This window comes from Sarcophilus harrisii, chromosome 2 (assembly GCF_902635505.1).
Source record: "Sarcophilus harrisii chromosome 2, mSarHar1.11, whole genome shotgun sequence".
Taxonomy (NCBI): domain Eukaryota; kingdom Metazoa; phylum Chordata; class Mammalia; order Dasyuromorphia; family Dasyuridae; genus Sarcophilus; species Sarcophilus harrisii.
This window is the reverse complement of record NC_045427.1, coordinates 266,724,078-266,746,383: the sequence shown is the minus strand read 5'-3', so window position 1 is coordinate 266,746,383 and position 22,306 is coordinate 266,724,078. Positions and strand designations below refer to the sequence as shown.

Sequence of the window (22,306 nt, the reverse complement as noted above, 5' to 3'; positions counted from 1 at the left end):
TATTGTGTTTAGGTAAATGGAAAACAGTGTTGTTGATTGAGATGGTCATGAGACACAAGAATCTTCAGTACTAAGTTACTACTGCTGTTTCTGACTCCATTTCATAAGGATTCTGTTCTTGTTCTAGTGTTCTAGTCACCCAGTCACCCAATACTCATTAGATACAACTCTTCTTTCCTTTTGGGTGATAAAAGAAGAAAGACAAAGTTCAAGGAGTAGTGTACGTCAGTGAGGTAGGAACCTGTGCCTTGTTTTAGTTCCAAATCACCCTCAGGATGAGGGCTCTAAGTACAATGTCAACACCAGCTTAGGTGAGCAAAAAAAAAAAAGAAGAAGAAGAAGAAGAAGAAGAACAAGAGAAAAGTACTTCATTTGGATGATGTTCTTCAGTGAGAATACAATTTAGCTCAACATAGAGCCATCCACCTATTTTTTATTTTCCAGGGTGATCTTTATGACATGGAGACTTAATCTTATTTATGTCATGAACATTGTAACACTGTGGCAGCCTTGGAAATCTCTCTCCTTCATGGAATAATGTTTTTATATGTATAAAATACAATACATAGGAATACAAAGGAAACTAATTACATTGAAATCCTAATTAAAATATTTTTAAAAATAAAAGTTCATGGAGCCAAGGCCAAGAAATTCTGCTTTTACAAGACTACCAAAACAAAATGTGATAATATCTAAAACTAGTCTTATCTAGCTCATGTCATTGTTGAAGGTATTTTGATGAAAACCCAGCATGGGATTTAAGGATTAAAATCCATTAATATCTTAGTATATATCTCACCTCTTAAATCTAACCTATTTTCATATATTTTCAGTATTATCATCCCTTGAGATTGGTGAATTATATAAATTTAATATAATTCTTTTATACTTCCTAAAGCTACCTCCTTCTTCAAGCTTCATAATATATCCCCTTTTTTGAGAGGAGAGGGAGGTGAACTTGACCTTGTAATCTTCAACCATATTGAAGGAACTCCCTTACAATTCCCCTGCCACAAAGAGACACTTTTGAGGGGATACAGAAGCCAGAAATCACAAGATCCTCACCTCTGGAAGAGTTGTCTACAACACACGTAGATCTCATAGCTGGGACTGGTGAAATTTGTTGTGTCCAGGAAAGAAGTGCAGTCGGCCTCAGCCCCCCTGGGAACATAGAGGATTCCTGGGGAAAGGAGATAAAAAAAATACCAGACACAAAGCAGGCCCTGAATATGGTACTGAGGCTTCTCTGCCCTCAGAGCCCTTGGAATTCCCTTTATCGTACAGGATGGGGTTGCCCTCTCTCTGTCTTGTTGGTTGGATAATTAGATAGAATCAGTCCCTATTCTTGGCTATATCTTGCTCCAAAACAAAAAGTAGCTAGGAGGAGGGCGGATAGGGGAACCTACCTGCCACACAGGCATTGACCAGGGACACGCAGGCCCCTGTCAAGAGGGCTCTCACCACCAGCTTAGCAAAGTCACTCTTCCGTTTGGGAGCCATTGAAGCTGTCGGGAATGGAAGAGGAAAGAAACTTACTGTTCCAGAAAATCAAACCCAGTCCCCAATGAACAATTCAGAAGAATAAAACCCTGCCTTAAAATCTATTTATTGGCTGCTGCCTTCACCAGACACAAAAGTGGCCCAGAATGGTTCCATGAGCTGCTATGTGTCTTCTCTAAGTGATTACTGATTTGAAGACCTCCAAGAATGTAAGATGTATCTAATGCACAAGTTTTAAAACAGGATTGGCTGGCCTAGTTAACTCCAGGACTACCCTATACCAAGACCAAGGCTTAGCAATGACACCTTAATTGGTCCAACATCCCAAGGGTCCTATGGTGTCAAGTATAATTTGGGGTTGCTCCAGATTGGAGCAAATCCCCTGGATCTTTCCCAGTCAGAATTTCTAAAGCTTGGCCAGAGTCAGATTAGCTTCTGGAGAGAAAGGAATAAGGCCCCATTCATTCAGTTCTGACTCCAATATATTTGTCTTCCTCTCAGAGGCTGTCTCACATGTAGTCAATAATGAGCTTTTAGGATTAGTGCAATGCAGAGGAGTTCTGAGAAGGAGGCAGTGGGGGAAGATGCATTGAAAAGAAAAAATGCAATCTCTAATGAACACAACTCAATAAGCAACCAAATCAATGAAGCTAATGATTCTGTCCCTGAAAATAAACAAGGTAAAAATGGACAGGTAGTTTTTCTTCTATATGCCTTTGTTATAGATTCTCTGTGAACTTAGTTCACATAGGGATAGCTGTGGCTTCGATCTAAACCCAGAAAGCACGTCAGCTGTCAGATCAAAAATAAAGCTCACACATTTGCATGCAATTAGCACCTTACTCATTAAATGTCAAAGATATAAATGTCACTATAACATTTTTTATCATAGATCAGAATTCATTATAAGGTGGATCTATATTAGATCCAATCTATCTAAAGGAAAATAATTACTCAGGGATGGGGGAAGGGGGAATCAGGGAGGCAGGGAATCCCTTTTGATCTAAAAATATCTCATCCACAACATGATGATGAGTCTAGGCCAGAAGAGTCAAACCCAGAAAAAAAAAACAGAGGCTACTAATCCTTACCCAAGGGCTCCTGCAAGCAGCATATTGATTTAGTTTTTAAAATATAGCATTGTCTATATTTTATTGCATTTTTATTTATTTTGATAAATATTTCCCAGTTACATTTTAATCTGGTTCAGGCTGCATGTGACTTGTGATTCTGTTTTTCATCTCTGAAGATATACAGAAATCTCCCTGGCCCATTTTTCTCTCCCCTTAATTAACTGCTGCTCTGGTGATTCTGTTTTTCATCTCTGAAGATATACAGAAATCTCCCTGGCCCATTTTTCTCTCCCCTTAATTAACTGCTGCTCTGGTTACTTCCAATGGGGTGGGTCTAGCCTAGCTATAATTTCTCTGCCTAGGTGCACCTGACTTTGTAGCATGAGGGCTGCAAATTACAAGGCTTTCACAGTCTGGCTGAGGTTTCAGTTATAGTCTTCAAGAGACACAGGGGTTTCTTGTAACTCACTTAAGCCTCCTAATGTGATCCCCATTGAACTGAGATTGGCAAATCCACACAGTGAAAAAGTTGTGATGATTTCTGCTCTCACCTGGAAGAAAAAAGAACTTCAGACACATATAAGCATATGTATGTGTGTATGCATGTTTACATATATATATGGTGGTATATAATTTGTGTGAGAATAAATACATTTTATAAATATAATATATATATGTGTGTGTGTGGTGTGTGTGTGTGTAGACACACAGGCCATCTAGCTATGTATTTATATATGTATATATGCACACACATATATTGTGTATAAGTGGCATATATAAGCTGCCTAAATACACTAGTGTGTGTATGGTCCAACAGATAGAATTCAGGGCCTGGCTTAGGAAGACTTGAGTTCAAATCCAGGCTCAGACACTCACTAGTTGTGTCAACCTGAACAAGTCACTTAACCCTGTTTATCTTAGTTTCCTCATCTGTAAAATATTAACTTTTTGTAAGAATCAAAGCAGATAATATTTATAAAATACAGTGCTGAAACATAGTAGGTAGTATATAAATGATAACACATATTTACAAATACTAGGGTTGTTTTGAGAAAGGGGAAGGGAGAAGGAAATCAGGGAAGGAAAAGAGAAAAAGGAAATGGAGAGAGAGAGGGGAGGGAAGGAAAGAGAGAGACAGAGAGAGATCATCAAATTATAAATCAGAGAAACTCAAAAAAGTTTAACACTCGAAGTGAAGAAGTGAAAGATGGGTGAGTTTATAAGAACATCAGAAAATTATCCTTCTGAATAGTCATCCACTCTATCAAGACACAGTTTTATTTGGAGAGGAAAAAAATGATAAAAGTAGAAACAATAGAGGACTCAAGGAAGTTCAAGGACCTAAAACAGAAAGCTGAGCATAATCTTACAGCTTATTTCAGTGCTCATCCTAGGAACTCAGAAGGGGGACTTGGAAACCTGCTTCAGAATTTTCTGTGGCAGTTGCCTTCTGCACATGGATAGCCTTGGGCTGAGACCCTAGGGTGTTTCATACTTCTCTGGATGTACCACTTACAGAAATCCATTGTTTTTCACCCCTGATCCACTCTTCAATTCCAGAGAGACGTTTGTTCTTGTAGTGAGACAATCGTTCATAGGCCACAAACTCATTCAGAAAGAACTTGATCCCCAGCATCTCGGCTACCATTGGACAGTCTGCCCAGTCCACACCCATCATGAAAGCAATGGGCCTTAGCACATAGGAAGAGATGACCTGACACAAAGAGAGGGAGAGGAGGTGAGGGAACGGGATGAAGGGAGAGAGACAAAGACAGAGAGAAAGACGGAGAAGGGAAGGAAAGGAAGAGAAAGAGAGGGGGAGAAAGAGAAAGAAAGAGACAGAGAGAGAAAGAGAGAAAGACACAGAGAGAAATAGAGAGGGAGGGGGGGTGGAGAGGGAGAGAGAGGGAGAGAGAATTAGAATTTGAATCTATACAGGATAAAGCAAAATAAATGGCAAAGGTTAGATAAGAGCATTTATCCCAGGACCAGCTACCAGCTATGTGACATAATAGAGTACCAGCACTTAACTCAGGAGGCCCTTAGTGCAAATCTGCCCTCAGATACTTTCCAGATGTGTAAGTTTGGCAAGTCATCTATCTCCAATTGCCTTTCTCCCCACAAAGAAAAAAAACAGAGCAATTATCCCCTGTGGCCAGAGCTCTCTGGCCTTTCCTGGTTCACTGGAACAGGCCTAGTACTGATCCCAAGCTGACCACCTCCCAGGGAAATGGGCCCTGATGGGTCAGTGTGACAGATATTACTTGGAAGCTGAGTCCCTCTATGTCCACCATCTCCCCCAGCCAGGACAGGGCCGCATTGATGAAAGCTAACACTGCCAGGAAGGCGATGAGATTGGTGGCGATGTTGGCGATGAGTCCTATGGAATCTGCAGCCCCACTGCTGGCAGCTTCCAGGATGTTCTTCTGATTGCTGTGATTGTCATCAAAGATAACAGGAGAGAAAGAAACTGGGGCTGTAGTTGTAGGCAGCTGTGGGTGTGGGGAGGGGAGTCCCTCTCAGAGGAAGTACCTTTGAAGCTTTCTTGTGGCTCCCCATCCCCTCCATCCCTCCCCCTAAGAATAAGTCACTTTTCTTATATGGGAAATGAGTTGGGAGCTAACTCCATGAGGGATAGGGATACTCAGTGAAGCTGACTCCAAACCAGTGTCAGAAATAGGATCAATCAATCAACAAATATTATTAAACATCTACTCTGTGAGGCTGAGCTAAAGAACAGGCCAGAGAGTGAGCCAATGTTAGAAAAGGGATAAACTGGATAATTTGGAAACAGTGATAAGAAAGGAGAAGGACTCTTCTTACCACGATCCCTCAGCCAGACAGGACATGGAACTTCATTCTCCCACTTACTCCTGCCTCTGGACTTGGCCCTGACCCCACAATCCCCCAAGTCATGTATTTCACTGAACTCACCCACGGGACAGTTTTACTCCTTCCTTATTTTTGAACTTGGATTCTTCTACTTCTGGGTAGATCAGCTTAGACAGGGCAAGAGCACAAGGAGCAGCCATCACAGAGGCAGAAACCAAGGATGCAGCATCAATCTGAAAGGTCATATCTCAAGGTCATTGTCTGTTCAGAACCCAGTGCTGCCTGCCAATTGGTGCCAGGGATTGCTCAGGGTATTCTATTATCTACAAATAAACTGAAAACATCCAAGAAACATGGCAGAAGGGAGCCTAGCATGATTATAATAACAAATAATATGTATTATATATAATATATAAGTATATATATATTATATATAATAAATAAATATAATAACAGCTCATATTTATAAAGCTCTTTAAGATTTGCAAAGAACTTGCCTCCCAACAATCTTATGAGGTAGGTGTTGTAAGTATTATTATCCCCATAAACCTAAAAATAGAAACAATTGAGAGGGCAGACTTTGGGATGACAAGAGGAGGACAACCTCTAGTTCATGAGTATTTGTTCACTGTGATATTATACTCAGAAGAGAACCAAAGTTCTCCCAGCACATTAAGACTCAAGTCTGAATTCCTTGTTCTATTAATATGTATTCATTCCTGACTTCCTTTAGGCAGATTACTCTTACAAGGGAATGTCTTGGGACCTTGAAGCACCTTAGTTGAAGTTCCTTAAGATTCAGACTTACATTATAAATGGAAAGAGCAGGGGAATCCCAAAACCAAAAAAGTTTCTTTAAGACTTTCTCTGGGGAATGGCTATTGCCTCTGTGAAAGAGTCCGACACTCTGGTCTGCAAAGGAGCTAAGAGACCTGTGCCTACCCCAAAAGAGATGTAGGCTCCCAAAACAGTGCCTGAAATGGTAGCAAAACCTCCGGTCATAACAGCATGGACTTCTGAAGATGTCATGTCTGGCAGGTATGGCCGAACCAGCAGAGGTGCCTCTGTCTGGAAAGATTCATTGGATTATTTTACTCAGAAGAGAAAGAATACAGGAGGGAGATGGAAACATATGCAGGTTAAGGAATTACTTTATTCCTCTCTAAGCAATTTCCTAGGATTCTCTGTCTATCTCACTCATTGTGACCTATAAGGGTGAAAGGGGCAATGGAATTAGACTAGGAGTTTGAACCTTGGTTCAAATCGCACCTTTGCCATTTACTATCTGTGTGACTTGGTAAAGCATTGAATCTCTTCAGACTTCAGTTTCTCCATCTGTAAAATGAGGAGATTACACCAGATGGCCTCTAAAGTCCTTTCCACCTCTCAATCTATGATTCTATGAACCTAATGATCTTTTGCTGCTTTAAGTTGTTAGGAGACTCTCAGAGTTCTCAGTGAAAATGACTCTAAACCAGAAATATCTAAATCAGAAATAAGTGTTACTGGATCAATCAATAAACATTTCTATTCTACAAAATTATAATGTCTAGATGACAGAGACTATTTTTCATATTTCTTTTGTACTTTCTAAGGATACCACATCTAGGATATACTAGGTATTTAATAAATATTCATTGGATGATAAATGAATGAATGAATGAAAGAAGTACAGAATCTATAGCCAAGGCCTATCCTGTCATTTACTCTATGTCATTTGATGAGACGCTACTCCTAGTATTCAGTTATTCAGTCAGAAATGTGTTCTAAGTACCAACTGCATACAAACATTTCTTAGATATTTAGGGAAGAAATGTGTGATGAATGAAATATGTAGTAGATAATAAATAAATCCTTGTGAAAGAAAAAAGAAGGAATAGGAGAGAAGACTTAGTCATGAATGATTAGAAAGTTTGGACAAATACAAATGTCAATGAATAAATAAACAAATGAAAAACGCATGGGAGAAAAAAAAACAACTATGAAAACCAACATTTTTTGTTAGTACCTAAGACAAGTGGCCTGAGGATGGGTTGAAACTAAACTTAAGCAGAGATATTCATGGATATAGTAACATGGAGACTGATAGAAAAAAATGACAAAGGTCACAAAGAAGTCTATGTCATCAATATCCCACTTTAAAACAGCAATTGAAATGCAAGAAAAAGAAAACAATCAGAATCTTCAAAAAAAAATGTAAAAATCCACTAAAAATAGATGAACCAAAGAAAAACTCCAACACGATGGTAAAATACAAGATGTCTTATAAGATAAATCTCTTAAAATTAAGGTAGATTTAAAACTTCACTAAGACTTTTGGGTACATCCTGTATTAGAAAGAGGCCAAAATGTCAAAAGAAAAAGATATTGAATCAACACTGGCAGGATTATCTGAAACAAAGCCAGGATTTTCTCAAGACAGGTAAGTAGATAAAAGACACAATGAAGGAATTAAGGTTGAAAATGAATTATTTTTTTAAATTATGAAAAGAAATAAAGATAGAACTAGATATAGCAAAGGAATGTCAGAAACCAACTCAATAATTTAAAATATACCTGGAGAATATGTACATGAAAATGAAATTGATGAAAAATCACATTATTTTTACTAAAAGACAAACTAATAGAAAACAGAAAAGGCAAACTCTGAAAATCCCCAAGCTGGAAAAAAAAAAAAAAAAGATTTGAAAGCACTACTGGTGAAAATGATGGATCTGGAGGATGGATCAAGTAGAGAAAATTTAAGAATCACTAAATTCCCTGAAAAATGTGAAGAAATGAATCTGACCATTATATTTCAGGAAGTTATGCAAGAAAATGTTTCAAAAAACATAGAAAGATTGAAAATAAATAAAAATTCATAAGATGTTAGTAAGGAAAAACCCACAATTAAATTCATTCCAGCATTTCATCCATCATTCTTCAAAATACTGCAATAAAAGGATAATCCTACAAGCAATCAAGAAGAATGTCATTGCATATTTAAAAATACCATTTTAAATTTCACAAGATTTTTCTATAAAAATAAGAAATAATGGAAGAAAATAACCTATAATATATAGAAAGTTAGGGAGCATTAGAATTCATGCTACAATCAGTTTCCCAGCAAAATTAAGCATTCTTTCTAAAAATCAAAAGATGTACATATAAAAATCAAGGCCTTTTTCAAACAATTCATTGAAAAAAGGTCCAATCGCAAAGAAACTCTAAACATAAAAGTTAAAAAGAGCATCCAAATCTTGAAATGAATTTCACAATTGAGGGCAGAATCTCTAGATTAAAAAGATCATCAAGTTAAGTATTTTTATCTGTTATAAAGGATTAATTGCTATCTTAGAACACCCATCATAAAAAGATTAAAAAACTAGAGAGTTGGAATGTATAAACCCAGAAATGACTTAGCAGTTTGCTTCCCTGCAATATAAGGCAAAAGCTCACCTATTAGAGCCAATAAACTCAAGAACAAAATTCAAGGTTGTTATGGAAGGAAATGAGAACAGTAATCAGAGCTTAGGTTTCATGGCAAGAAGATTATAAGGATGTATCAGTATAATAAAACATACAGATGAGACACTAAAACAATATTATTTTACAATTTTATTTTATATTAAGATGTAGGAAATGGCTTCAATTTTAAAACAGCATCCATTTATATTCATTCTTAAAAGCATAAGAATGGAGTGACTTCTTTTCTTTAGCATGATTAAAAAAATATTTATCTGAAACCAAGAATTACTTTAAAGGCATTTTCCATTAAGAACAGAATATCTGTCCATCTTCACCATTTTGACTTGCAATAGCTACTCATACTTGGAAGGTTAGACTGACTTCTTAAACAAGAAAAGAAAATAATGTCTTATGGAAATAGTAATAATAATAGCATTTATATTCTGCTTTAAGATTTGCAAAGCATTTTAAAAATATTATCTCATTTGATCCTCACAACAACTCTGGTGGTAGATGCTTATTATCCCCATAATATAGATGAACAAGGCAAAGACCAATTAAGTGACTTGCCAGGGTCACACAGCTAGAAACTGTCTGAGGTTCAGAAATCTTCTTAACTTCAGCTCCAGCATTCTATATACTGTCTCACCTAGCCTATCAATGAGTAAGAATGAATTAGTCAAGGTTAGTGAGGAGAGATCTACTTTTTGTAGATATTAGAACTAGCAATGATTTTCTATTTGAAAAAAACAGGATAATTTACTCAGGTTGGAGCTATTCTAAAAGCAAGATTAAAAAAAAAATGGTTGATCAAATAAGTAACCTTCAAAAGAGAGCTGGCAAAGGGTATTCTGCTCAAGGTAGAATAAAACGGATAAGAAACTTCTTATAAAACCAGTCAGGAAGACAGCAGTATTCCAGAATCTCTTAAGGGACTAAGGAACTTTCTTAAGGAAATCTCTTAAGATTAAACTTCCATGCTCACCTCTCCTTCTACTCTTTGAAAATAGTTCAACTGCCTTTCTGAATGAGGCTTGAATCCTTGTAAATTATTACTCCTTAATTTCAAGTAAAACTGAAATAAAAGTGTGTAGCTGTTATTAACTTTTTACTAAGAACCTTCATAGGCACACATATCAAAAACCACAGGAAGAAATCCTGAGACTTATCAGGTACAGTCAGTCCTCAACACTAATGGTTTCACCTTTGCTACTTCAAGCATTTGGGCGATTTTATTAGTAACGGCATTTTTACTTTTGCATTGGCAACCTTACACATTTTGTAGAGCTATATTCAGTAGATAAAAAAAAGAGGTGTGTTGGGTAAGTTTGTGGAGAAGCTGGTATCCTTTTATTCTTTACCCTAAAGAGCTCTTATTTGTTGTATATTTTCATTGGTTTCCTTTAAAACTCAAGTTTTATGTAAAAAATATGCCCCCAAACAGTAATGTAAATCCTTTGGTTTCTAAGCCCAAGCATGCAAAGTCAATGATTTAACTTAGTAAGAAAATAAAAGTGTTAAATAAACTTCATGCTGCAATGTCTGTAGCCATGTGTTTGGAGTTAGTGAATCAATGATTCCTTATAACTGCAAAATGGAGGAAAGTATTCATAAATATTTGTGAATCCAGTCCAGAAAGTGTTAATGTAAACTCTCAAGTGTGCAATGACGGAATTGAAAAAATGGAAAAATGGCTAAATTTGTGGATACGGAAAATGGTGGAAGAATGAAAAAATGTGGCCAATATGTCAAGCATCCATTTGAAATCCCAACAAATTTATAAGCATGTTATCATGGGCCAAGAAAATGTGAAATGTTTTGTAAGCTAACCAAGGGTGGATATATTGCTTTAAGTTATGGTATGGTTTAAAAACGGCAGATTTTCTGGTGAAGCTGGTTCTGCTGATGCTGCAGCTGCTGCAGAGTTTCAGAGCATATTGAACATACTGATAAAGAAAAAAGGTTACCTACCAAAACAAATGTTTAATGCTGATGAGATTAGTCTGTCTAGGAAATAGGAAATAAGTACACATATACCAACAGTTATCACCAAAGTCCCTGACTTCAAGACTTTTAAGGATCTTTCCACCCTACTGTTATGTACCAACACCAACAATTACTTCAAGTATAAATCAATGATGATCTACTGAGCCCCAAATCCCAAGGTTTTGAAAGGAAAAAACAATGTTTGAATGCATTTGCATTAACACTGGAATAGAAAGTGTAGATGATTGCAGAGATTTTCTAGCACTAGTTCAACAACTGCTTCATTCCAGAGATAGAATGATATCTGCAGGGGGAAAATCTTGTATTCAAGTTTTTTTTAAAATACTTGATAATGCACCACTTCATATTCATGAGCAGCTGAAAAATACCTACAAAAAATGTCGAAGTTATTTTTATGCCATCCAACATCTTTGTTCCAGTCTATGGATCAGAAAATCATAAAAACCATCATTGTGCTTAAAGTCATAGACTATCTTAATATAGCCTGGGGAAATGTTTCACAGGCTACTTTGAACAATTGTTGGAAAAACATAGGACTTGCTTATATCCAGAGTACTGAAGACTTTAAAGGTGATGAAGCAGTGAGGTAGATTTGCTGAAGCAGCCATGAGCCTAGTGTATATCACTGGAGAAGATTTCAAGAATATGGGAGAAATGTCTCTGACATCTTGCAGGAGCAATCTTAGGGGCTCATGAATGAGGAGTTAAATGAGATGACTCAGGAAGCTTTTCAGGACTACAAAGATGTTAATTAACAAGCTTCCAAGATTGTGCCATTCACAGTTTCCAGGCTTAAATGATAAATTGACATAACTTACCAGGAAACTAGAGATATTGGATTGCTTAAATTGAAATATGTGACATTTCATATTGAAAATGTATGAACTCGCCTCTGCTATACTCCCACCCTCTGAAATCCTTAAGGATCTCAAAACACCCATGAAGCAGATATAACTGATAGATTATTTCTATTTGGTGAGTCCTTCATGATCTCCACTGCCACCCACCAGCCGTAAAAGTTGGAATGTCAGAGATGATGTTGAAACCACAGTGTCTTCTGACAGCAGTGACTAAAATCCCATCAATTTCTTCCTTAGCTTTCAGAAGGTAGCCAAGGTAGAAAATAGTAGAGTATACAGTATGATGTTCTTCTACTACCATCTGACACAGTGTAAGGTAAGATTCAGGTTTAAAATGTTTGGATTTTCAGAAGTGTATTTGCTATACAGTATTTATTAGACTATAGATTTCATTTGTTATAAGAAATATTGTCTGAAATCAATTTGTTTTATTGAGATGTCAGCTTAAAAGGTCATGGAATTCTAGGAAATTTTGTTGATTACCTCCTGTGATCCCTTTTGGGGTTTTCTTGACAAAGATACTAGAGTGGTTTGCCATTTCCTTCTCCAGCTCATTTTACAGATAAGTAAACTGAAGTAAATAGGGTTAAGTGAGTTGCCCAAGATCTCACAACTAGTATGTGTCTGGAGGCAAATTTGAACTCTTCCTAACTACAGTCTCAACACTCTATCCGTTGCACCACCTAGTTACCCACATTTTGCATATTACCAATTTTATTTTGTTACTGCCTTTTATGGATTATTTAATAGTTACTGTTAGGAAAGATGAATATTATCAGATTTAATGTTTTTTTATGGAGAATTGTATGCAGAAAAGTTTATTTTCAGAAATTTCTAGAGGAAGATTAGTTTTTGGTGGTTACAGAAACCTATCCTCATTTCTCATAGGTTCAATGTACCATCGTTCATGTTTTTAACTTTCACACCATTTTCTAGGAACATTACTCCATGAAAGCTGAAGATTGACTGTATTAATGGCAGATGAATATAGGGGTCAATCTTTTCTCTATTCTCATTACCCATCCCTCTGCAGCTATGGCTAAAGATATAGAAATGATAGAAAGCCAGAAAGTGCTTTGAGATTCCTAGGGTAAAAAGCAGTACTATTAGTGGCCAAGGTAGTATCTATCTATACTCCCTAAGGAAGTGAAGAATCTGGTTGAAGATAATCAAACCGAACTCCAATTAAAGGGACCAGGAGGTTGTAGGTTGCTTACCATACCCACGAAGATATTTCCTGCCACACTCAAGGTCTCTGTGGCTGTGGTTCCCAGAGTAATTTGTAAAAACCAGGCAATCTAGGGGGAAAAAAAATTATATATATATATATATATATATATATATATATATGTATACACAGAGAGAGAGAGAGAGAGAGAGAGAGAGATCATAATCACACCGCCTCATTTCATGGATGAGGAAATCAGAGACCGGAAAGATCAAAGGTGGTTGTACTAATCAAAGAAGCTAATCTATATAAACTACTTTAAAAACTTTTAAGTACCATATAATTGTTAGGTTATTGAGGATGTTTGTTATGGCAAGGAGGAAAGACTTATTTCAATCAGATGAATCAGCTAGATTCTTTATGGAGAGTATCTGGTACTTTAATCAACAGAAAAACCAATTAAATAAAATAATTTATTTCTTAAAAAATTAATAGAGCAGCTGAGTTCACTCAACTTGGTTCCAGTGCTATTTGGAGGGATATAACATTGAATTCTAGTTCATCTGTTTTCTGTACCCATGAAGTGAAAGCATTTCAGTCCTGACACCCCAGCTTTTTGGAATTTAGAGATACAAAGAATGGGTTATCTCATGTCTGAGTGAGAGCAGGACCCACCTTTACAATCAGCCACTGCATGAGTCCCAAGTAGTAGAGGATGGACATCACACAACTGAAGAAGACAATGATTGGTAAAACCTGGAAGAGAACGGCAAGAGGCATTTAAGAGAGGAAATCTGGCATTTTGATCTCATTCTCACACCCTTACACAGATAATCCCTACTTTACTGTCCAGTCTGGTCAAAGTAGTCAAGTATTGTTACCAGTACATGGCATTCCATGACCCTTCTCAGGCCTTTGCACAGGCTAACCCCCAATCCCTGAAATACACTCAGTTCCATCTCTTTGGATACCTAATTCCCCTCAAAGCTTAGGTCAAAAACCATCTTTTAAATAAACTTTTAATGATTCTACACAGTCATAAGTGCCTCGACACCTCCATTACCCTTAACGAGGTTGTTTTTTTTTTTTAATATACTTATAGATAATATTTTGTTTCCTCTGATAGAATGTAAGAGCCTTGAGGGCAGAGAATGTTTCATTTTGAACTTTATATCTAAGTACTTAGTACAGTGCCTGGAATATAGATACAATATTTGATTTATAAATGTTTGCTGAATGATTATGTCATGCAGAACAAAGCTCCCTGTGAACTCTAGGTCCAGTACACTGCCCAGCACAGTGCAAATTCTCATTAGCTATTAAACATAAGCTCATTTAGGAGGAAACTGAAACTGTGAAAGTCTATCATCCCATAGAAACAAACTTATTTGAACCTTACTTTCCACAGAAAGTGAATCTAGTTTCTGAAGGAGACAGCCATCAAAGGAAACTCGAATGTGCAATTTCTCCTTTTCTTTCTTCTTTTTCCTTCCCTAGTCCTCCATCTCAGCACTTTCCCTCAGTCCAAAACTCATATGGGATGCATCCCCTTTACTAATGACTTCATACAAGATTTGAATGAAGTCAGCAACTCCATTTCTTCTAGTAACATGGGAAGGTCTCCAGGTACTTGGCTTTCCTCCCAAGGTCCCTCAGTCCTTACCCTATGCTCTGCTTCTGCCCCTTACATTTCCCTGGCACTGTTACCTGACTTACAGATACCTTGCCATCTATCCTTCTCTAACCTCTTAGGACTTGTGAGTTCTGCAGCTCAACTGTTTTATGAATATCTCCCCAATAGGAGAGCAAAAACAGTCACTTTTCCTGTTTATGGCTTCAGCACTTTGCACACTGTTTGGCACAGAGAAAGAACTTAACCAATAAGAGCTTGAGATCTCTACTGTTTCTTGTGCTGTTAAGTCCTATTATAGTCTAAAGGGTTTGCTCCCTTGCAAGCCTGACTTCATAAGACAACCTGTTAATTTACTTTTTTCATGACTGTGAGAGCTTTTATGCAGCCAGAACTAAAGTCTGTTGTAAAAAGTCATTATTGCACCCAACACACATACACACACACACACACACACACACATGCTCTAGCTGATCCACCATCCACCTACTTCCCATTTCCATCCACAAAGACAGGTATCACCTGAAAGGCAAAAACATCCCTGACGAGAGCATCCCCAAAGACAAAACTGGAACCGGCCACGGTGTAATTGAGAAAAATCTAAAGAGAAAGGAAAACAAGGCAAAAATGAGGAAGCCCATGGAGTGGAGAATTAATTATATCCATCACTCAATTCTGCTTGTGCTCCACACAATTGGGAGGTTCTCTTGGGGTGAATCAGGCCCCAATGAAGGCCTGTGAAGATGCTAAAATTCCTCCTTTTCCATGGTATGATCCCACTATATAAACATATTGCTGTTGGACTTCCTTGTGATGGAGACTGTTCAGAGTCCTGCATGTGGTAAACAGCCTTTCAGTGGTGTGTTCAGTGGGCATCTGCAACCACCAGCCCGATGTTGTGGGCTCTGGCCAGAACACAGATGCTATAGGTCACCTGTATTTGGACCAAGTACTTTCCCTTCTAGCCTCTGCACATGGAAAGACTCACCAGGCTTTTGGGGAGCGCCAGGTTCTGAGCTCCCTGGTAGAACAATCCACACTGATACAGTGAAAAAGATGTCACTGACTCCTAACTGGTCCTGCCATTCTAGGTCTGAGTGCACAAACTCTCTCCTTGGCATAGGGAGATATTGAAAAATCCTCTCTGTTTATCTGATCAGAATTCAGTTTGATGTGTTTTTTGGTTGTTGTGGAGGGGGTATATTGGGATGTCTAAGCAAAAATGTTGACTCTTACTACACCATCTTGACCCTGCCCCTCTCCTTGTCTATCTCATGGTTTTATTCATACTTTATTAGAAATATTAAAAAAATTCTCCCAACCTCTTTCTTCTCAGGATCCTGAGACAGAAGAGAACCTAGAGCCCAGCTCCCCATACCTGAATCTGTTCACCAAGCCACTGAAATGCAGCAAATCCAGGATCAGTTCGGATGACCAGGATGCCAAGAGCAAATTCCAGCATAAGACCCCAAAACACAGCCCTCCAGTTCACCTAGGTTTAAGAAGAGGTAGCTAGATGGCACAATTGATAAAGGTGGGACTTGAAATCAGGAAGACCTAAGAATGAGTCCTTCCTGAGACAAGTAAGACAATACCTCGCTATCTCATTTTCCCATCTGTAAAATGGAGATCACCTAGTTCACAAGTAGTTGAGAGGATCAAATGAGTGTGAGAGACTTAGTTATTTTAATCAGTATAATCATCCAAGACAATTCCAAAGAAATCATGAAAAAAACATACTATCTATATCCAGAGGACGATTACGAATAGAAACATACTTTTTTTTTTCACTTTAATTTTCTTGCTTTTTGTTGCAACATGGCTAATATGAAAATGTTTCACATGACTTCACATAAAAGTGATATCATACTTCTTGCCTTGGCAATAAGTGGGTAAGAGGAGGCAAGAGGGATAGAATTGGAATATCAACACTTTAAAAAATTAATGTTAAAATGAAGTGAAATTATTTTTAAAAAGAGATATAAAAGTACTTTTCAAACCTTAAAGTCCTATATAAATATTTTCCCCATATTACCCAGATCTCTATCCAAGGACCACAGAATTTGAGAATTGAAGGGGACCCTAAAAGGCATCTAGTCTAACTCATAAAGGAATTTCTAACTCAAACTATTATTCTAATCTCTAACTCAAGAGATCATCACTACAAATACCAGCAGTGGTCATCCAGCCTAATTAAAGGCCTCCAAGGAAGGGGAACCCACCAGCTCTTCAGGTAGTCCATCACATCTATTTATCATTTCACATATTATAGTTGTCCCATTATTGGAGTCAACCTCAGATTTTAGGTTCGGGTCTAAGGGATTTCTAGGAAGCTGATGCCATGCAGAAAAAAACAGGGGTAACTCACTTGAATAACTTCAGAAATCATGATTAATGCTTAGGTGACACCCATTCAAAGCCTCTGGGACCCCTAGAATTATTATCTGGGCTTGAATTGGGGTTATACCAGAACCAGACATTCTAAGAGACTATAAGGCAAATTTAAAAAAAAAAGTTTTCATGATAAAATTACATTTCTGGTATTTTACAAATACAATCAAATTGTACTTTCAGATAACCAGTATGAAAATCTGTTGTTCTTCAGAAATTTAGATTAAAAGATTCTGCTCATGCCATATATGTGTGTGTGTACATCTATATATAAATATACATAAATATAAATATAAATATACATACTATATGGCAGCATATGGTAATGTCAGGATGACTAGGGAAGTATATAATTTCTATAACAAAATGGTATTAGCACATATATGTGTGTGTATACCTGTATATAAATATACATATGTTTATATGTGTATGTATATGCAAGTTTGTTTTTGTAAACATAGATTTTCTGGACCACACATCTGACCTGTCTGATTTATTTTCTAAAATCCCAAGCCAAATATTTTAACCTTGCTTGGCTCCTACTGACTAAAGACGAACCAGATTGGGTTTCATAAGGCTTCTTGGCATTTCTTGCCTCCCTTTTGACTTTATGCTCTGGTATCATTCCCATTCCCCACTTGACAACAACTTATTTCTTGATTCAGCACTGATACTATGGTCAAGTAAATAAATCAAAGTTCACATTACTTCCTGATCAAGGCCACCTGAAGGGCTTCTTGATGATTAAGGAGGAGGCCATTGGAGGGATTTTCTTAGCCTCATTCTATAATGTCAAGACTTACTGCAAAGTGGTGCTTGGAGAAGGCAAAGAGGATGATAAGAAACATACAAATTCCAGCAAAAGAAACGAGCTGTTTTGGCCTTTGAGCAGTGTCGAGGATCAGCCACAGGATGAGGCTGACCATGGCAACTGCCATTAGACCCCTAAAAAGAGAAGGAAAGAAATGTTATTCAATAGAACAGGTTAGAAATAAAAAAGCATTACAGGTACACTAGTGAAGTCTTAAACAAGAATTAATTCTCATGGGAATAAGTGAATAAAAATCATATTGGATTAACACATTTTAAAGATGTATAACTTCATCCTCACAATTGTTACTAATTTTTTTAGAATGGACCTATAATTTCTTTTTCTTTTTTTTTTTTCTTTTTTCTTTTTATTTAATAGCCTTTTATTTACAGGATATATACATGGGTAACTTTACAGCATTAACAATTGCCAAACCTCTTGTTCCAATTTTTCATCTCTTACCCCCCCACCTCCCCTAGATGGCAGGATGACCAGTAGATGTTAAATATATTAAAATATAAATTAGATACACAATAAGTATACCTGACCAAAACGTTATTTTGCTGTAGAAAAAGAATCAGACTCTGAAATATTGTACAATTAGCTTGTGAAGGAAATCAAAAATGCAGGTGTGCATAAATATAGGTATTGGGAATTCAATGTAATGGTTTTTAGATGGACCTATAATTTCATTGGTATAGGGAAATACAAGTATGGAATCTGCCTTTAGCAATGCAGGTTGGCAACTTCGCTGTACTTTAGAATCCTTGAAAGTTTCCTTAGCCATTAAGAAAGTGATTTGCCTATGATCATACACGTTAATATGTGGCACAGTTAAGACTTGAATTCAAGTCTTCCTGATTCCAAAGCAGCCCTTCTCCTATATTTCTTATTCCAATGGGATAATACATATAAAAACACTTTGCAAATTTTAAAGTATAAACATCAATGAAAGCTATCTCATTATTATTACTATTTTAAAAAATAACACTAGCTGAGAGATATGATGCTACTAAAGAAGGGAAAGGGACCCGATTGTGCCAAATTGTTTGTGGCAGCCCTGTTTGTAGTGGCTAGAAACTGGAAAATTAATGGATGTCCATCAATTGGAGAATGGTTGGGTAAATTGTGGTATATGAGAGATATGATGCTTTCAGGTCTACAAATCCCTTGATGCACATTATCTTATTTAACCTAATGGAAAAATTCTCTCTCTCTCTTTGTATATATATATGCACTATAATATCACATAGTTCAAAGATTCAGGGTGAAGTTGAAAGGATCATTGATTTAGAAGTGAAAGAAATTTTTTATGCATCTAATCTAACATGCTCATTTTACAGACAAGGAAACTAAAGTCAAGAGAAATGTAAGTGCCTTGCCTGGAATCATATTTCAGAGGCAGATACTGATTTCAAATCATCATCCTTTCCATTGTACCATATTTTCTCTCAAGGATAGAATTACATAGATTCAGGCTAGTGCAAATTCCCGCTGGCCACTTATACCTGGGCTTTCCATTGAACAACTCTAACATAGAATATCCAAAAAGTAGGAAGAGTCTCAGAGTTTGTGCATTACCCTATATAGATAGGCAAAGATCACAGACATATCATTGGCAATAATGTCTCCTTCCTCACTGGCTAAGCAAAAGGTTTGCTGCTAGAAATTCTAGAACTATGAAAGGTAGATGTGTCAGCACTACAATAGTCCCAAGAAGTCTGGGGATATGGTGCCGGCATATGGTAATGTCAGGATGGCTAGGGAAGTATATAATTTCTAGAACAGAATGGTATTAGCACAGTAAAACAGAGTCAATGCCCCATCTAAATCCTTTCTAGTAATCATCTAATTATTTCATTGGATCATAGTTTCTCTTGTTCCTGATATGGACATTTGAATGATGAACCAGACTGATTCCCTTCCCTGAAATATCATTATACCCTTCAGCCAAGTTAATCTACATGGATATAAGGGGCAGGGCTAAACTCAATGGATCCCATGAGTCCAACAATAATCAGAGAAAGACAAAAAAAGATGAGCATAAGAATTCTAGAATTTGGATTGATGGTGAAACTTGTCTCAAGGACAACAAAACCAGTGAAACTATCTTCCCACTCACCATTTTAGCCAAAGCCTTTGCCGAAAGTTTCCAAAAGGCTTTCCACATCTCAACTCCTTTCCAAAATGCTTTTTAATGAGACTGTAAGCCAAGTAGAAAACACCCAAACAGGTGAGCACAAACAAAGCAAGGGCTCTCTGGAAATTCAGGATACAGGCCGCCAGTACATAGGCAGCATAGGCTAAAGAAAATTGAAAGAGAAAAGGATAAAGGTCAGCAAATGGACTTCTAAAGGAACACCTGGAACATCTGCCTTGAATTTGAAGGATCTGAAGGAATTTGAAGACAAGAAACACTCAGGTTCAGCCTAGCTAGTGAGCAACAGATAGCATTTGATGTAAGCTCAGTTGTTCAGATATCTGAACAACTTTTTGTTTTTCTTTTCTTTTAATGCTGTTTTTTTAATCATCAAAAATCTGTACTTTCTCCCTTTTATCTCATCCCCTCCCCCAATTGAGAATATTTAAAAACTTGCTACAAACAAGAATAATCAACCAAACAAATTCCTTCACTGCAGGTCTAAAAGAAAAAAATAGATAAATATATGTATATATGTCTCATTCTGCACTCCAAGATTCATCTATCAGGTTGATAGTATGTTTCATTGTGAATTTTCTGAAATTGTATTTGAACATTACAATGATCAGAGTTCCTAAATATTTCAAAATTGTTTGTCTTTGCTCTATTGTTGTGATTGTATAAACTTGTCTCCTGGATCTGCTCACTTTACTCTGCATCACTTCATACAAATCTTCCCAGGTTTCTCTAAAACCATCCCCATCACCATTTCTTAGAGCCCAATAATACTCCATCATATTTTTATATCAATTATTTCCCAAATCATGGACACCCCCTCAGTTTCCAATTCTTTATCACTACAAAAAGAGCTATAAATATTTGTGTAGGTCTTTAGTTAAGAGTTGGGACTCATCTCTTCCATAATCTCCCCTACCATTTATTCTCCTTTCCCTACATTCCTTTCTTCCTATTTTTTTGTTGAATGAAATGCATTTATGAACCTGACTGGGTGGATGTATGTGTGTGCTTCCCTCGAAACTTTGAGCAGTTCTAAAGAAAGTGAGATTCAATGTCCCCAAAGGGTGGTCACTAAAGTTTTCTGGATCTCAGCTTTCTTAACTTTTCTTAACTTTCTTAATTTAGATGCTGAACTAAAGGGCCTAGGTTGGAAGTGGTAAGAGTGTCAGAGCCTAAGGATCATAGATTTAAAACTAGAAGGATCATAGGATCATAGTTTTATGACTGGAAAGATCCTTGGAAACCATTCATCTGGCCTCCTCATTTTACAGATGAAGAAACAGAATCACAGAAAGATTGAATGACTTACACTGAGTCATGTCACCACCAAATATTAGAGATGGGTTTTGATCACAGCTCTAGTGCCTCTCTCCTACAACACATTGCCTCTCAACATTAGAGGTTGTCTGCTTTACAGATGAAAAACTGAGGTCCAAACACATTCTGCTTTTAAGCCCATCCTGCCTTGAGCAAATCTACTTTTCTTTTTTCCTTTTTTCTTTCTTTTTCTTTCTCTCTTCTTAAAAATATTCTCCCTCTTGGAGAGACTTACATGAACTGATGCCAAGTGAAATGAGCAGGACCAGGAGATCATTATATACTTCAACAATACTATATGATGATCAATTCTGATGGACATGGCCCTCTCCAGCAATGAGATGAACCAAATCAGCACCAATAAAGCAGTAATGAATTGAACCACACACCCAGTGAAAGAACTCTTGGAGATGACTATGAACCATTACATAGAATTCCCAATCCCTATATTTTTGTCCACCTGCATTTTTTGATTTCCTTCACAGGCTAATAGTACATTATTTCAAAGTCCGATTCTTTTTGTACAGCAAAATAACTATTTGGACATGTATACTTATATTGTATTTAATTTATACTTTAACATATTTAACATGTATTGGTCAACCTGCCATCTGGGGGAGGGGATGGGGGGAAGGAGGGGAAAAAGTGGAACAAAAGGTTTGGCAATTGTCAATGCTGTGAAATTACCCATACATATAACTTGTAAATAAAAAGCTATAATTAAATAAATAAAATATAATTCCATACAAAAATATTCTCCCTAAGGAAATGAGACATGTTATAACATAACTTTCAGGATAGTGAAAACAAACAATTAAAAAACTAAAACTCTAATACCCACCAATGTAGCTATTTTAACAGCCAGTGTTATAGTTTGATATTACAAGCACAACTAAGTGATGAAGTAAAGTAGATGGAGAGCTGGGCTTGGAGTCAGGAAGTCCTGAGTTCTAATCTGGTCTTAGACCAGATTGTGTGATCCTGAGCAAGTCACTTAACCCTATTTGCCTCAGTTTTCAGAGGTAGAAAAGGAAAGGGCAAACCACTCCAGTATCTTTGCCAAAAACATCCCAAATAAGATCACAAAAAGTCAAGCATGACCAAAACAACTA

The 22,306-nt window shown here is 36.9% G+C and overlaps 1 protein-coding gene across 1 annotated transcript in view; it reads right to left on the bottom strand.

Annotated features, from left to right (window-relative positions):
* Positions 1-22,306, bottom strand: part of SLC28A2 (solute carrier family 28 member 2) — a 42,383-nt gene that overhangs the window by 5,612 nt on the left and 14,465 nt on the right. The window contains exons 5-17 of the mRNA XM_031952237.1: positions 19,842-20,022; positions 17,712-17,853; positions 15,896-16,009; positions 15,040-15,117; positions 13,563-13,643; positions 12,937-13,017; positions 6,348-6,473; positions 5,508-5,638; positions 4,838-5,006; positions 4,090-4,287; positions 3,043-3,124; positions 1,407-1,505; positions 1,066-1,180 (exon numbers count right to left, since the gene is read on the bottom strand). Coding sequence (XP_031808097.1) covers positions 1,066-1,180; positions 1,407-1,505; positions 3,043-3,124; positions 4,090-4,287; positions 4,838-5,006; positions 5,508-5,638; positions 6,348-6,473; positions 12,937-13,017; positions 13,563-13,643; positions 15,040-15,117; positions 15,896-16,009; positions 17,712-17,853; positions 19,842-20,022 — 1,597 coding nt within the window. The remainder of the gene's footprint in view (positions 1-1,065; positions 1,181-1,406; positions 1,506-3,042; positions 3,125-4,089; positions 4,288-4,837; positions 5,007-5,507; positions 5,639-6,347; positions 6,474-12,936; positions 13,018-13,562; positions 13,644-15,039; positions 15,118-15,895; positions 16,010-17,711; positions 17,854-19,841; positions 20,023-22,306) is intronic.